The following is a 16,420-nucleotide window of genomic DNA, read 5'->3' as shown; positions in this document are numbered from 1 at the left end:
ATTTAAAAATATGTCTTGGCAATCTAGGAGTAGATGGGAACTTCCTTAATCTGATAGTTACCTGTTGGACACCTGCAGCAAGCAATATGCTTTCCAGTAAAACATTGGAAACATCCTTCCTAAGATCAGAAACAGGACCAAGCTGTCTTTTTATCACCATTTCTCTTCCGTTACTATACTGTGGGACTGAGCCAGCAAAATAAAGAAGAAGAAAAGGCGTGAGGTCTGAAAGGTGGAATCAACTGTCGTTATTTATACGTGACATGATTCTGTATGTAGAAAATACACAATAACTACAGAAAAAATGACTGGAATGAATAGTCTACAATACAGAACCAATATGTAAAAATTAATTGTATTTCCATATGTGAGCAAGCAGAAATTGAAATGGAAACCAAATATTAAATACCTAGTAATAAATCTAAAGATGTTCAAGACTGCAACACTGACAATTCTGAAACATTTCTGAGAGAAATGAAATGAGGTAATAGCCCATGTTCATGGATGGGAAGATGCAATACTATAAAGATTATCTTCTCCCCAAATGATAGATGCAGTGCAATCCTAGGCACTGTTCATCTGCCTCCCTCCCTCCCTCCCTTTCCCCCTTCTTCTCTCTTCCTCTCTCTTTCTCTCCCTTTCCTTTCCTTTCCTTTCTTTCCCTTCCCTTTCCTTTCCTTTCCCTCCCCTCCCCTCCCCTCTGCTCCTCTCCCCTCCCCTCCCCTGCCTTCTTTCTTGTCTTGTCTTGTCTTTCTTTCTTTCTGTGGAACTTGACAAGTTAATTTTAAAATTTATGTGGCAGAGTAAAGGGCCAGTTTTGCCCCAGATGATCTGAAAGAAAAAAGTAGGGTTTTTTTGCCTTGCCAGTATTAAGAATTATTGTACAGTTATGGTGGTTAAGACAGTATGATTATTGGCAAAACTATAAACAAGTTGGCCAATAGGATTGAGATTTGGCTTATAAGGGAACTAATGTTGCCGATCCATGGTGAAGGATAAGATCTCTTAGTACCACTGAGGGGACATTTGGCTGTTCTCATAGGAAACCGTAACCCAAACCCCCGTCCCATAGCATATACAAACATCGGTGCTAGTAGATGAGAGACTTACGTATAAAAGGGAACAGTGCAAAGTTTCAGGGTAAAAATATGTTAAAATATCTCTGCAGCCTCCAGGAAGAGAAGAGTTTCTTGAACCTGACATAAAAGCAGAAGCTTTGAACGATTGAGAAATAGGACCTTTGAGAAGATATCTGTAGCATTTAATTGACAGAGGACTAATGTTCAGAATTTGTAAAGAATTCCTCTGAATCAGTAAGAAAAAGACAACCCAACCGGGGGAAAAAACGAGTCAAAAAGACATGAATCCAAAATAGCCAATGAAAAAGCCAATAAACATGTAAGAAGATGGTTAGTGCCATTGGTCATCTGGAAAAGGCAAGTGAAACCTTCAAGGAACACCCTTTCACCCCAACCTGGACAGGACTAGGTGGTCCCAGGCGGTTCCCAAGGGTGAAACCACACCTCCTCCCCACTCCCTTCCCCTCCCAGTTCAGGAGCCTGTGCGTGGGGCTTTCACATGCTGTCTTTATTGGCTCAAGCCACCTCCTTTCTTGTGTGGCAGTGTTGTGAGGAGGGCACTGGTCTTGGTGGGCACCTGTTTGCTTGAGGTCCAGCTTTAGACAAGCTGCTGGTTTGGTTGAGATGAACTGGGTTCCGACTGGTGCCCACTCCATGATCCTGGGAAACTGCACAACCCTTGAGGCCATTTCCCCACGTGTGAAGTGGGGGGCCTGGGCCCTCCGGGTGAAAGTGAGGTTCCTTTGGCTCCGGAAGGCCAGGTTTCTGGTTAGACACACCTACCTGCCTGACGCGAGGCGGGTTCTGAAAAGCAAAAGCCCTGTCTGTCTGAGCCCTGCTCCTCCCATGGGCGGACCCCGAGTCTCAAACAATGCTCAGTTCGCGCTGGGTCCAGTCGGCGCGAACGGGACTCCTTGCAAGACTGATGTGATCACTGCAGTCGACCGTGGGTGCGTGGAGCGCGCTGGGGCACATCACCTGCTGGTGAGGACACGGAGGTACCCACGCTCCTCAGCCTCCCTCTCAGTGTGCGTCTGGTCTGCAGCCCCAGCGCCGATTAAATGCCGTTTGAGGACACTCAGTACTGTCGTCCCCATCCAGCAGGGTTTCCAAAAATAGATTCTCAAGCGGAGACAGATAGAGGGAACCTGCTTGCCGCAGGTGTGTGATGAGGAAGTGGTACTTTGATTCCCATCTTAATTATTTTCCAGCTTGTCAATGTCAGGTTCTTAGCACCACTTTCTCCTTAGCCTGAGAAATTTCAGCCCAGAGGCAGATAAATATGGAAATTCCACCTCTCATCACTAATTTCATTTTAACTCACTCTGGAATATGACATCTGAAAAAACACAGCGTTAAGAATCTATTCTGTGCACATTCACGGATGCCGTCCCGGATGCCATCCCGCCTTCCAGCTGACCGTGTCCCGTAGCTTGTCTGTTTCACCCTGGTGACGGATGTCCTTTGCCTCATTGGCCGCGCTTTGTTTAGGTCCATTGCAAAGCTGTCTTTCCCAGGCATGGTGGCCCCTGCGCCTTCAAAGTGCACTCTCACCGCCACTGCTCTGCCCCCAGGATCACGTTCCACCAGCCACCTCTGGCAAAACGTTTGCCTTTAGTGTTTGACTTCTTGATCATGGCTGCTGCCCTGAGCCCCCGCCTTTCATAATGAGGGACGCAGCATCTGTCATGCTGTCCAGGTGGATGACCAAGGACGGCTCAGGCCGGGATCTTGTCTTAAAGAGATTGCGGCCGTTTTTCCAGCTGGCTGGGGCTCATGGGGCCTCCACATGTGGGGTTAGCGTCCGGCACTGAGAGCCATGTCTGTGCCGCCTCCTCCAAGGCCCCTGTGTGCTTGAGACACTCCTGCTGTTTTCTGATAGTTCCACATGGCTGCCTCTTTCCGTGAGAGGCAGTCGCTTCCTATTAACCCAGTGCCGCATCAGAACAGCTTTCCCTTGAAGCATTTCCATGTCATTCTACGAGGATGTGAACATGGCAGTGTTGGGGGTTTGAATTTACAGGTTGTTATGAGGCCAGCCAGGGGCACACAGTGAGAACAAGCGGCATCTCTGGTGGTGGAAGAAAAAGCCTGTCTGGTCTTTGTCCTCATTCCCGGCAGGGAGCTCTTAGGATCCCGGAGGTTCCTGAGTGTCAGGCGAGCCTTTCGTTATTCGGAGGAGCTTCTTATGGGCTTCTGGGTTTATGCTAATGAAGTGACTTAGGGCAGGACCCCTGGGTAGCCTCAGAATGGGGCTGGTCATCAGGACCCAGAGACGAGAGGGGCAGAACGTTCAGCTACACCTGCGACCCAGTGGTACTGAGACAGAGGCTCCTGCACACAGCACCCCTCCAGACCCTGCCTTCGTGTTGCTGTTTATTTGCATCTTTTACAATAAACCCGTCAACATGGTGAAGTGTTTTTCTGAGTTTTGTGAGCCCTTCTAGCAAATTCCAGAACCTGAGAGGGGCTTGTGGGAACTCCTGGTTTATAGCTGATCTTTAGGAGTCCAGGAGGCCCAGGACTTGTGTCTGAAATGGGGGCAGCCTTGTCGACCTGAGCCCCTAAGCTGTGGCGTGTGTGCTAGCTCTGGGCGGTTATTGTCAGAGTGGAACTGGATCATTGGACACCCAGTTGGTACCAGTTGGCTGGTGTCAGAAACCACCCCACCCGTCAGTGTACAGGACGGGACATGTGAAGTTCAAGGTCTGGTTTCCGCAGATGTTATCGAGCGGCATTCTCCTTGGTGTGCCAGCTGGTGCAAGCGCACGATCAATGTCTTCTTAAAGGATAGGTGGGACCCGGCCCAACCCAGTGCCCAGAAATGTAGGTGAGCCAAGACCCACTAAGCTGCACCTTGATCTGATACACACGAGTGATGCTTGTGGATACAGGAACGCCACATGTCGTGACTTACAAGTCGAATCGGTTGCACTGAGATCTGATGTGTCTTCCTGCTTCAGCGTAGTAAAAGTAACTTGTAATTAGGCCTTATTTATGAACTTGGTGCTGGAGGGATTCGCCTTTTGGGCTCAGGGATAAGCGGTTCACTTCTAAACTCAAGAAGGAGCTTCATGTGAGCTGGGACTCTGGCCCCACCGCTGCTGCTCACCACTGGGGGCCTTCTTGGTTTCCAAACTTTCTGGTTCCAGGGCTTTTGCTGAGTGGGAAGCTAAGGGTGGGCATTGGGCTGACTACAGGGGAAGCGGTTCTGGGGACAGGCATTGGTTCCTAGGAACTGGTGCAGAGCCCTGACCAGGGTGGTCCACCCAAGCACCCTCCTCTTGACCCCTTCCCACTGGAAAACTACAGCTACATTGAGATCTTCAAAAGGGCCTTCTGCTATTTCTGAAAGTATTTATAGCGGGATTTGGGTTAAATACACACACATACACACATACATATACACACATACATATGTACAAGCACCTTTTTGAATTTATTTTTTTCTACAATGAGCATTTATTTATTTTTAGGAAAAAAAGGCTTGAAAAGTACTTTCCACCACTATCTGGGGTCTCCTTCTGAGTTGCAGTGAAGGTTCTCGTGAGACATGGCATCATGTTTACAATTCAGCATCCAGGCCATCTCCCAGGCGGCCGTGTTCTTTGAGAAAGCCCTGGAATGTGTGAAGGCTTGGGGTGATTGCTTAGGTCTGGTGGCTGCTTCTGAGGTGTAACTGTGACCTGCCGGTCTTTCTCTTGACCCAGGGAAGCAGAACTGTTTTGCCCCCAAATATGCCCAGTGTCTTACTTCTGTTTTGAAACCTTAAGAGTTGCTGAGACTTGGGAGGAGCTGCTGGTTGGTTGGAGAGGTACCCGTGGTTTTTTGTTGTTGTCTTAAGTTTAATTTTTATTTCTGGCTCCCACGTTTGATCTCTGCATTACCCAAGAGCAGCCTCACCTGCTGAGCTCCTGCAGGTCCATGCTGGCCTCACACTTTCCCAACTCCACCTTAGGATGGGCTTCAGATCTCAAGAGTGTGCCCTCCAATCTCCTGGCACCCTTGTTTCCGTTCTTGGATACTGAACATCATCTCCAAGGACACGCAGGGGTTGGTGATGCTAGGAATTATCTATTTTGGATAAAAAGTGGGGTTTTTTTTTTTTTTTTGCAGTCATTTGACCTGATGTTAGTCGTTTTTGTCCTGTTTTAAAACTTGTGTCTACAGAGTTCCATGGCTGCCCTGCGAAACTGGTGCTCTTCTCCTTCGCTTAGTAAGGAAAATGACCTCTGCGTGCATGTCTGTAATGATATGCACATGATTGCAGGGCATTTTACACCACTTGTCAGAAGCTAATTTTAAAAGAAAAGTGTGATTCCTGGAAATCTTGCCAGAGTTTTCTTTCCTTTCTGCTTGGGAGAATATAGAAAAATACCAGGCAGTCTAAATCCAGCCTGCGCCAGGTTTAGGTGGTGGGTGGGTTCCAGTCTCATCTTTGCAGTGAGTCTGAATAGATAGAAACAGCTCCTGAATACAGTTTAAACGTGGATTTAAAAGAAAGGACTCTACCTTGAGAACACCTGGTGAAGCGTTCTCCATGCCTGTTTGAGGCCGGAGTGGCCTCAGCTCGCCTCCTTCCCTGTCCGCACACCCGGTGGGTTTGGAGTGCTCCCTGTGCCGTGTTTCTGTGAGTGTCCAGACCATTTGTCACTATCTGGGAAGAAGAGCTGCTCTTCTCTTTTCATTATCTTAATGCTTGTGGTCTGCAGAAAAGCCGACTTCTGATCAGCACGAGTGGGTATAATGTGGTTGCTGAGCAGAAGTAAACCCAAATTGCTCAGCCAGGGGCTCTTAGGCCAGAAACGGGCGTTTGCCATATCTCAGTAGGAGGCTATTTTGATTATTCTACAAAGGATCTGTGATTTTCTTTGGCAAATACAAATAATCTATGACGACGCTGAAAGTATCCCCCTTTAAAAGTAGGAAGGACACATGCATTTCATTGTTTGGGGAGTTACTCCCTGCAGACTCCCAGCGTAAAGTATGTTGGCTGAAATGCACGCAGTTTCTGAAGCCAATGCCTTCTCTCTTCTCCAGATGGACTTTCTGGCCGAGACCAGCCAGTGGAGCTGCTGAATCCTGCCCGCGTGAACCACATGCCCAGCACGGGTAAGTCTGCCCACCCCTGCCCTGTCCGGCTGGCCCTGCGCTGAACCAGAGGTGTTCAAAGGCTCTGCCTTACTGGAGGAGTGCGGAGAAGGCGACGGGGGAGGTGTGGGTTATCAGGCTCACTGAATTTGGGTGTTCTTCCTGATGGTAAACGAGGCCATCCTTTTTGGAAATGAAATGGCTCCATGACATGTGAATGGTAGAGAAACGCTGATCTTTTGTGTTTTTTGTTTTTTGTTTCCTCTCTGGTGCTAAAGGATGTGTTCTTCCCAAAGGCACCGACTGCTTGGTCTGGGTGTAAGCCCTGGCCCTGATCCCCATGAGGACCTGTAGGAAAGTCCTCTGAGCTTGCAGTGGGCGGGGCTGGGTCCCACTGGCCATGCGACCATGGACAGACCACGCCTTGTCCATTGCCACCAGCTTTTGTTGGTTAAATGAGTCAGTGGCATCCTCTGTCTTCCAAGCACCTCTCAGCTCCTTAACAAAAAAAGTATCGGTAGTGATCAGAAATATTTCATTCCATAGGTAATATTTATTTATTTATGGATTTGTTTATTTGGAGATGGAGTCTCACTCTGTCGCCCAGGCTGGAGTGCAGTGGCGTAATCTCGGCTGACTGCAGCCTTCACCTCCCAGGTTCAAGCGATTCTCCTGCCTCAGTCTCCCAACTAGCTGGGATTACAGGCATGTGCCACCACACCTGGCTAATTTTGTATTTTTAGTAAAGATGGGGTTTCACCATGTTGGTGAGGCTGGTCTTGAACTCCTGACCTCAAGTGATCTGCCTGCCTCGGCCTCCCAAAGTGCTGGAGTTAACAGGTGTGAGCCACTGCGCCTGGCCTTGTAGGTAACATTTTAAAGTACTCCAAGTCTGTAGGCCATGGAAACAGACTTTTCCCGCTTTTCTTTGTCTGTAAGACCCCTGTTTCCATGTAGAATCCTCCAGGGTTTAAACTCCTTGTGAGGTTACCATTCTTCCCAGGCATGCGGCCTCTCCGAGAATAAAACCCGAACCTCCTGAAGGCGTGGACCTGAGGGAACCAGCGTTCCGTTCCACATGCGTCCTGCAGGGCAATGTGGCCGCGCCTTGCAGGGACTGCGTCCTAAGGCCTGGGTCTCTGGTCTTGGCTCAGCTGTGCCTTTCTTGACAGTCAGCCTTTGCTGCCACCTGTGCCCTCCGGTGCCCCAGTTAGACCCACTCATCACCCCTGAAAGGAAGTTGAAGCCAGCTTGGAGCCAGGCCGAACATTTCCAAGAAGACATTTCTTTCTTTGCCTTGCAGTTCTCCCAGGTCAGCCAGGTTTTCTGTCATTTTCCAAACCCGGCATTCTGGAGGTGTCTTTGCCCTGCTCCGGGAAGGCTCTCCATGTCTGTGGGGTACGGTGCCCTGGCCTCTTGGGGGGTCCTCGGGGCACTCTTTTCTGTTTTTCACACCTTGATTTTACTCTGCATTATTACTGATCGAGCAGCTTATTTTTTACCCCCGCACACTGGAGCCTGGGGGAGCGGTGGGGAGTTTTAAATACCAGATGAAGATGCACAATTTTAAACTTTTGGCTTACGTCAACAGTTCTGGCTTTCACTTTCTCTCAAGTTCACTTTGCCAGGATTGTTTTCATGTAAACACAATCCTGTGGCTGGGGCATTTTTGAGACAACTTGCTTGTGTTTAACCAGGCGTGGCATGAGGTTAAGAGGATTTTCTGATAGCTTGATGGGCTGGGAAAAGATGGTAAACATGCATAGTTTCCAAGTGAACCAAAAACGGTGGACTTCAAATTAATTTTCTGGCTTGGGAAGCGCGCATTGCCTGTTGAGACCTGCTGTGGGATCCCAGCCTGGTGTGAGGACAGGCCGGGGCCTCAGCCTCCCACAGAGGGCACCTGGGCCCGCCTCCGCGGCCCGTTTGCGTGGGAGCTTAGGCGAGTTGCTGAATAGCTCGGTTTTGTTTTCTCATTTCTTAGCCGGGGATGATAATGCCTCTCTACAGAGTTCTCATAAAGATGAAACGTATGTGTCAGCTTTTTTAGTAGTTCCTCAATAAATGTCATCTCAGTGTCCCGTTGACTAGTACTGAGGAATGTGTGTGATGTAGCCTTCACATCCCTGTTCAAGGCCTGGACCTCTCCTGCAGCCTGTCACCCTCATTCTCTTCCTTTGGGGTGAACCGCTGGACTTGAGAGGTGGCATGTTGGGAAGGCTGCCCCGTGAAACTGACGCTGGCCATTTACCTCTCTCGCAACCCGGTTCCCATTGGTCTGAGTCAAAGAGAGTGCCATGTCTCCTGGCATTTATTGCATATTCGTGCACGGGCTGGTGGGCATGGTGGGAGTGTTTGCAGAGTAATTTTAAATAACGTTGCAGCGATGCCCAGGAACAGTGGGCAGAGAAAGGATGCATGCGTGTGCAGCAGTCCTGTGTGACCTCCGTCACTGAGCCTGCACAGTGGCCTGTGCCTTAGAAGCCTCTCATGTGAAGCGTGTTCTTTCAAACTGCGTTTTGGTCATTTCAACCCACTGAAAAATACTACAAAGAAATATTCATCTCAGGTTAGGTGAGAACTTGAAAATTGATAGGAAAATGTCTTTAAAGCCACATTTTTATGATATGGGAGTGTAAACACTTTTAGGTATATTTTTATATCAATCCCCAATTGCTGTTATACATTTCCTAATGATTGAATTTAATTTTAACTATTCTTTTGACATTTTGACATTTGACGATGTGGAAACAGACTGATACACACACACACACACACACACACATACACATATCAGGAATGACTCCAGCATTCACCGTGAGTGCTCGTTCCCTTTGAACAGATGAGCATGTACTCGGAGCAGGAAGAGCGCCTGGGCAGCCCTCCCCACTGTTGATCTGTCCCATGTCCTGACCATTCCCTCATGTGGATGCTGTTATGCCCAACACAGTCTTTTTCTGATTATGGTTCTTTTTCAATACACTTAGTCCTCATAAATCCGCACTTCCAACAGAAAAGCATTATTCATACCATGTGTTCGTGTGCCAGCCTGAGATTTCAGAAACGTCAGGTGAGCGTGTCACGTGCTTTGGGAAAGTCTATACCGGTTGAGTATCTCTTATCTGAAATGCTTGGAAGCAAAAGTGTTTTGGATTTGGGTTTTTTTGTTTTTTGTTTGTTTGTTTGTTTTTTGTTTGGAATATTTGCATTATACTTACTGGTTAAGCAACCTAAGTCTAAAAATTCAAAATCAGAAATGCTCCAGTGAGCATTGCCTTTGCGTGTCACTGAGAAAAGGTTTTGGATTTGGAGGCATTTTGGATTTTGGTTTTTGGGTCTGGGATATTGTCACCTGTATTGGAGGAGGAAAAAGCCAAAATGCCATTTGTCTTAGATCAGCTTTGATTTCTTCAACTTCCCTCATAACTTTTTATCTGTAGACTTTGCTCTTTCTTTTTTAAAATGTTTTAAAATTTTTAATTGTAAAGTAGCTCTATCATAAAAGAAAACACAGAACCATTTGCCTGCCTCTAAGATGTAACAGACATGTTGTTAGTATTATTCCATCTTTGCCTCCTATTTCTTTGTGTTTTAAGTAAGTGGACTGTCACAGTTGTGGACGTGGCTTTGCTCTTCCCCCTTCCTGACAGTTGTTGTCCGCTTGGTGAGGGGAAGGGCCACCCTTGGAGGAGACTTGACACAGAGGCAGATTCCAGGTGGAGACATGGTGGCAGGGTGGGGTGGGGGCGGGAGCTCGTGACCCCCGGTTCTCTGCCAGAGCTTTGTGTTTTCCCGTGGAGAGAGCAAGCAGAGTCATTGACTCAGAGTTAGGCTGGGGAGATGTTGCAGTTTGAAGACAGAGGAGAAGGTATGGAATTAGTCAACCAGGAGAGACCAGCAAAATGTCATACAGGATTACAAACCCAACTGTGCCCAAGGGCTGAATTATGGGTAACTTGAAAACTATTACTACTCAGTCATTCCTTTCAGAATCATTGTAATTAAAGCTCCCCCCTCCCCACCTTCCTGATTATAAAAGCAATGCGTGTTTATTGTAGAAAAAAAGTCACTTGCACTAAAGTGGTGGGTATTGGGTTCCAGGGCTGGAGGTTGAGCTGGCTCCCAGCCAGGCCTTGCAGCTGCTCAACAACCTCGATGGAGGAGAGGGGTGCTTCGGGGAGGATACCTACCTCAGGCATCCAGGAGCAAACTGGAGGCAAACAAAAAACGTCCTAACAACAGGAAGTGTGGATGAAGAACTTACTGTTACCCAGATGGCATGCTGAGGGCTTATGGCCCTCACGGCGCTGCTCTCCACTGGGACCGAGTGCCCCGGCTCCTGTACCCTCTCCTGCTCCTACAGAAGGAAAGCCAGAGCCTCGGATCCCGTGGCCACTGTCCCAGGGTCGCTCAGCATATACATTATAGGGCAGGATACATGTCTGCCCTGAGGGCTGTGCTACTGGGGAGAAAGACATCCTCAGAAAATGCCATGCCCCTCCATCGGCCTAAAGGGGAGGTAGAGGCCAATGTTAAGACAGGAACACTGGACTAAAGAGAAGCATTTCCACAGTTTCCCGAGGCATAGGCTGGCGCTTACATCACCCTCTGTACCTGTGTCCTGGGAAACGTGTATCTGTTAGAGTTAGGGAGGCTCTTTTTCACGTTGCATTTCAAAAGCACCATTTTTAAAAGAAAACTCTGGAACCTTAAAGGGGGTTAACTAGAAACTGTAGAGAAACTCTCCAAAATAACGCAAAATTCACATTTGGCTTCAGCATTGGATTCCCAGATCTAAGCGGGTGTTTGACCACCACACTGCCAAAGGGGCCGTATTTCCAGACACTGCTCTTACGTTTTGGAACAGGAAGTATTTGAGGTTGGCTGGTGCCTGGAGCTCACGCTGCCTCCTGGCTGTGTTTTGTGGTGGTGGTTGCGTTGTTTAGTTTGGTGAGAAGAAAGTGGAATCTGGTACAAATCTGCAAGCACATGTGACCTCAGGGGAAGCTTCGAAAGTCTCCCTTTATTGGCAATGGAAGCTGTTAATTGCCTTCATACACAGAGCCCGTGGTAACAAAGTCCTTGGTTGTAATATTTCTGCGTGGTGCCCCTTTGTGAGCTTTTATCATAAAGTTGGCATTTCTGGGGTTTGGATAGGGTCCAATGAAGGACCCGTGGCCACCTCTGGCGGTTCCTTGAGTGGCCCCCATGGAAGGACCGGGCAGGAGTGGCAGGAAGAAGAGAGCCCGTGGTGACCTCCTCCTGGTGACGCCTGCCGTGACTGTCTGGGTTGTTTTCCTCAAATCAGCGGAAGTGTATTTGAGGAATCAGCGCCGTCCGACCCGCAGACTCTGCTGCTCGCCAGCCACGGTCGAGGATTGGCCAGGACTGTCATGTCCACTGCTGAACATGTTGCCTGCTGTGCTTTTTTTTTTTTCTTTTGCTTGCTTGCTTTGTTTTAACTTTTGGAGGTAAAATGAAGTGCAGAATGTAAAGACTTCAAAATAAAATTGTTTGTGTAAACCAAAAGTAAAATTCTAAGTCCCCCAACCCCATGAACCCCCTTCTTGGCCAAGGGATCCCAAAGAAACTTGAAAAATGAGTTCAGGCCATGATGGGAATAGGGGTTTGGACAGGCCTCCTTAGACCCTCCTCCTTTTGGCGTTCAGGCCCAGCTGACCAGCATTAGCATTAAAACAGCGATCTCACGACTGATAAAACAGACACAGAAGTGCGATTCCTGGTTCCACCCTGACTCTGGGGATAGCAGCAGGCTACAGAGAGCAGGCCCTGCAGGAAATAGAAGTATTTTACTCCAGGATATATTCCTTCCACCTATTTTGAGTGGCTGTAGAAAACTGCCTCTTGCGGGGGAAATTTGCACTCTGGAGAGAATTCCATCCCCAGGTCTCTTTTTCCTGATCCAGGAGAGATTTAACTACAAGTCACCTTCTAAGTTCCCATAAGAGACATTTACCATCTATTCTCTCTGAATCCTGCTTCCTGGAGGCTTCATTCATGTAACAAGAACCCTCCTTATCTTAACTCAAACATTTTTTTTATGCTGACATCAATTCTTTAGTCAGAAAACCTTTCAGTCTGCCTAGGATCTGTGAGACCCTCGCCCTACTTCTTCAGGATGTTCTGGGCCAAACCAATATATGCCTTACATGTGTTGCCTGTGTAACTTCTGTCTCCCTAAAACACATAAAGCCAACCTGTAATGGGACCGCCTCAGGCACAGACTTCCTGAGGCTGCATCCTGGGCCATGGTCACTCATATTTGGCTTAAAATAAACCTCTTCAGCTGTTTTACAGAGTTGGGCTTTTTTCGTCAACATTTGAAAAATCTGTAAAGAATTCGCATGATTTGATTCTCTTAGTTCAAACTGATGTTGAGAGTTTGGCGACTACCCTCTGTCACATTCACCTGAGGACCTGTATGAATAGCCATGACTCAAAGGCCAGACGCAGGAGTCTGCCCCCCACGTAGCTTTAAAAGCTGACTGAGATATAGCGTCCTTCCTGGAGGCCATGCGCGTGTCGTGTACAATTATGAGCAATTTAGAAACGCTTTAAAAGTCAATTTTGGCAGTTAGGCGAATTGGCTCCATTATGTATTATTTTTATTTTTATTTATTTTTTGAGACATAGAGTCTCACTGTATCGACTGGAGTGCAGTGGCAGGATCTCGGCTCATTGCAACCTCCGCCTCCTGGGTTCAAGCAGTTCTCCTGCCTCAGCCTCCTGAATAGCTGGGAGTACAGGCACGCGTCACCACGCCCAGCTAGATTTTGTATTTTTAGTAGAGACGAGCTTTCACCACATTGGCCAGGCTGGTCTCGAACTCCTGACCTCAAGTGATCTGCCTGCCTCAGCCTCCCAAAGTTCTGGGATTACAAGTGTGAGCCACTGTGCCCAGCCCTTGTTATTTATAGTTGAGAATAGTTTTGGACCAGAAGCTGCGCCCTCCTGCATGGTAACTACCTTGTTCACTAGACGTGGCGTCGAGTAATCCTCAAGTTCCAATTCCCCTTCGATGGCTGAAGGCATAGTACCTCTTAAGAATTTCAAAAGGTGTTATTTTTCAGGGCCTGTTCATCTCGATGCCTGCTTCTCCAGTCCTTCCCAATGTCTCATCCCTGTCCTCCCCTAAACTTTCAGATAGTCCTGTTTTTCTCTGATGCTGTTTGCTTTTTGCCACCTGGAGACAGTCACTTCTAGTTTCTGCTCTCCTTCCCCTCAGATCTGTGAACTTCTATGAGCAGTAACGTCAGGCTTCTGTGGAAACACTGTGGGGCCAAGAACAGCACCTTTCAGGTGGCCTACAGCGCCTCTATTTCCACCACATTCACTTTCCTCCTAACTCTCACAGTGGCAGCTCCCTCCTGCCATCCCGCTTCGGGCTGGGTATTGACAGAGGGTAGTGAAGGATCAGGTCCTGGGCCCAGCTGAGTTGCTCTAAGGCCTGGGAGCCGGGCAGACATGAGGGCAGCACAGCCTTCCTGTCTCCTGTCGGCCACGTGGCCTCCAGCAGGCTGCTCCTCACCCGGCGTCCCGGGGCTGCTTGGTCCTGGGCCAGGGCACAGGCAGCGAGGGCAAGTGTCTGGTGCAGCGTCCGGCACACAGGAGGGGTCTGTGTTCTCTTGCACGCTTGCTTCCTGGTGCCCTCTGATCTGCCTGGACCCAGGTTCGTGGCTCTGCCCTTCCTGTAGCTCAACCACCGTCCCTTCCACCTTCCCATCCCTTTGTGGCAATGTCCCTAGGAGCGACCGTCTCAAGTGAAAGCCAGCCCAGCGGATGCTAGGAAGCATAACAACAGGAGGGCTTGAATTGCACTGAAAATGTGTCTTGAGAAGATTCCTGGTGGATGGAAGCGGCTGGGAGACCTAGCAGAGGGCCCGGGCCACCCTGCAGTGGCAGCGGCTGGACCTGCAGCCCGCGGGACCTGGTCTGCGGGGCGGTGATTCTCATGAAGCTGCTGAGTTGTCATGTTTGCCTTCAGAGGGCCCTTCTGGCTTTTAATGGTGTTAGCCCCTCCGAGGCTTGCTTGCTCATTTCACTGGCCGGAGACTGTGTTCCTCAGCACCCAAGGCACGCCCTCCCGTCCTGGAGCTCCAGGGCTGCCGCCCGCTCCTGGTCACTGTCTTTGGAGGGCCTGTCTTCACTTCTCTCTGTTTCTCTGTCTGTCTGTATTTTCCCCAAGGTGCTCGTTGTCTGTCTGTCCAGGCTCTGCCTTCTGTGATGACAGTCTTCCTGGCCTTTCTGGTGAGCACGGTTACCTGCCATCTGCAGCAGAGGGCACTGAGGCTGGCGGGACCTGCAGGGGCATGCATGGTGCTGACCACTGGGGGCTGCCCGGTTCTGCTTGGCAGTGGTGTCCAGCAGGCTGCTTGACCCCTGTGACCTCACTGGGAGGGCCGAATGCTGCCTGCCCCCGTCCTGGGCACCTCACGTGTAGCTGGCCAACTTCCACTGGGTCGCAGTTTTCAGTACTGTTCCATCTCCCTCTCCAGAGGGGAGTAGTCCCTGGGCTGGCAGCCACAAGGGGTAAGTGGTGGTTGGGGTCCTGCATTCCCTAAGCAGATATTTCATGCTCCTTCACCTCCAGTCCTGGTGCCACCAGTCCCTGTGCCCCGGAGGGCTGTGTGACCGAGACTGGTCTGCCCCTCCCTTGGCCCACCCTGGCTGATGGGTCAGCTTTGCTGTCTCTGATACCTTATTCACCCAGATCCTTTCTGACTTCTGGCATTTTGTGGCTGCTCTCTCATCTCCTGTATGTGTGTTGTGTTGGTGTGTCTTTCTAAACAATCCACAGTTTTAGCAGGATCTTGGAGCAGGACAACTTGATTGTGTTCACTCTGTTATTTTTTACCAGAAATGTCCCTGTGGCTCTGAAATGCCACCCCGTGGCTGGCGGGTGGAACCTGTGCCTCCCCACGCAGCTGAGGACACTGCTCCCTGCCAGCCCCGCCCGCAAGCCAGCCTCACTTTCCAACGGGTTCTTTCCCTGTCCCTGGCACCTGAGGCAGAAAGATAGAAAGCTTCTCAATCCTGGGTGGACATGAGAGTGTTTGGGTTATTTACGTGGATCACAAGGTGTTCTGCCCCGTTACATTTTACATTGTTGTTGCTGTAGACCCAGAGTTCTGAAGAGCTTACTCTCTGCCTGTAGCAAGGAACACAGGTGGTAAGAAAGCAGACGGTTGTTGGTTGGGGCATCGTGGAGAATTGGGGATGCCGTCTGAGAAATATCCTCTGGATGCTTCTAAAACCGTCCACACATCCACACCAAACCCGGATGGGGTGGAGCTGGTGACTGGTTGTTTCTCTACTTTAGAGGGAGAAAGAAAGCTGTGTGGCAGTCCCAGCAGTGACCCTAAGGTTTGTGTTGATACAGAATGCAGAGAAATCTCACTGAGTGTCTCTGGGGGAAGATTCCACACTTCTAAGTGATGATTGGTTGGAAGAAAGGATTTTTTTTTTCCACTGCGAATTTGGTTTGGTTTGTGTATTCGGAGTGTCACTGGTGGCCAGAAGTATTATCCAGGAATGAATTTTTGCATCATGACATCATTTGTGGTTAAAGGGCTTTTTATCTTTTTTCTTTTATTACCAGCTTTGTGTGCTTTAAGGCTGTGGATTGTAAAATGTATCCAGAGCCCTCAGCGGCATCTCAAAGCCTGTGCCGCCAGGATGAGGGAGATGGCCCTTTGCCAGTCCTTGTCTGTGTTAGGTGGTTGCAGTCCAGCTGAAAAGGTGTTCCTTCTCAGCGGCCGCATTTGACCCTAATGTCATGTTTTCACCGTACCAACACCACGTCCCCTACCGGAGGAACCTGCCCATCTCTTAAGGAAGGTTTCCATTTCTGGACCTCAGCAAGATCACACAGTGCACACTGTCATGTGTGATGCAGAACCAAACTCAGGCCCTCTGTGTTTCCAACGAGGGGCTCCAAGGGGCCGTCAGAGCCAGGTGTCTGACCAGGTGAGGGAGGACTGGAGGTGTCCCTTGGGTAGCAGGTATGTGGCCACGGGTGAGGGGAAGAAATTGAAGGCGGTTCAGTCAGGCGCCTGAAGAAGGGGCTGGCACTTCTTTCAGTTCTACAGCAGTCTGCTGAGTACCCAGCCCCGCGTGGGCCTTCCCGTGGGCCTTCCTGGGCGGACCTGCGTTCCCCTGCTTTGCCGGCTCCTCTCTCCTGCTCCTGAGCCCAGCCAGGCTCCACCCCTCCGTCCAGGCTCCACCCCTCC

At 49.4% G+C, this 16,420-nt stretch overlaps 1 protein-coding gene across 1 annotated transcript in view; it reads left to right on the top strand.

The window, feature by feature from the left end:
- HDAC4 (histone deacetylase 4) overlaps positions 1 to 16,420 on the top strand; it is a 271,636-nt gene that overhangs the window by 55,132 nt on the left and 200,084 nt on the right. Inside the window, exon 2 of the mRNA XM_011980321.1 lies at positions 6,120 to 6,191. Coding sequence (XP_011835711.1) covers positions 6,120 to 6,191 — 72 coding nt within the window. The remainder of the gene's footprint in view (positions 1 to 6,119; positions 6,192 to 16,420) is intronic.

Source organism: Mandrillus leucophaeus, unplaced genomic scaffold (genome assembly GCF_000951045.1).
Source record: "Mandrillus leucophaeus isolate KB7577 unplaced genomic scaffold, Mleu.le_1.0 Scaffold21, whole genome shotgun sequence".
Classification (NCBI taxonomy): domain Eukaryota; kingdom Metazoa; phylum Chordata; class Mammalia; order Primates; family Cercopithecidae; genus Mandrillus; species Mandrillus leucophaeus.
This window is presented reverse-complemented; position numbering and strand designations above follow the sequence as displayed.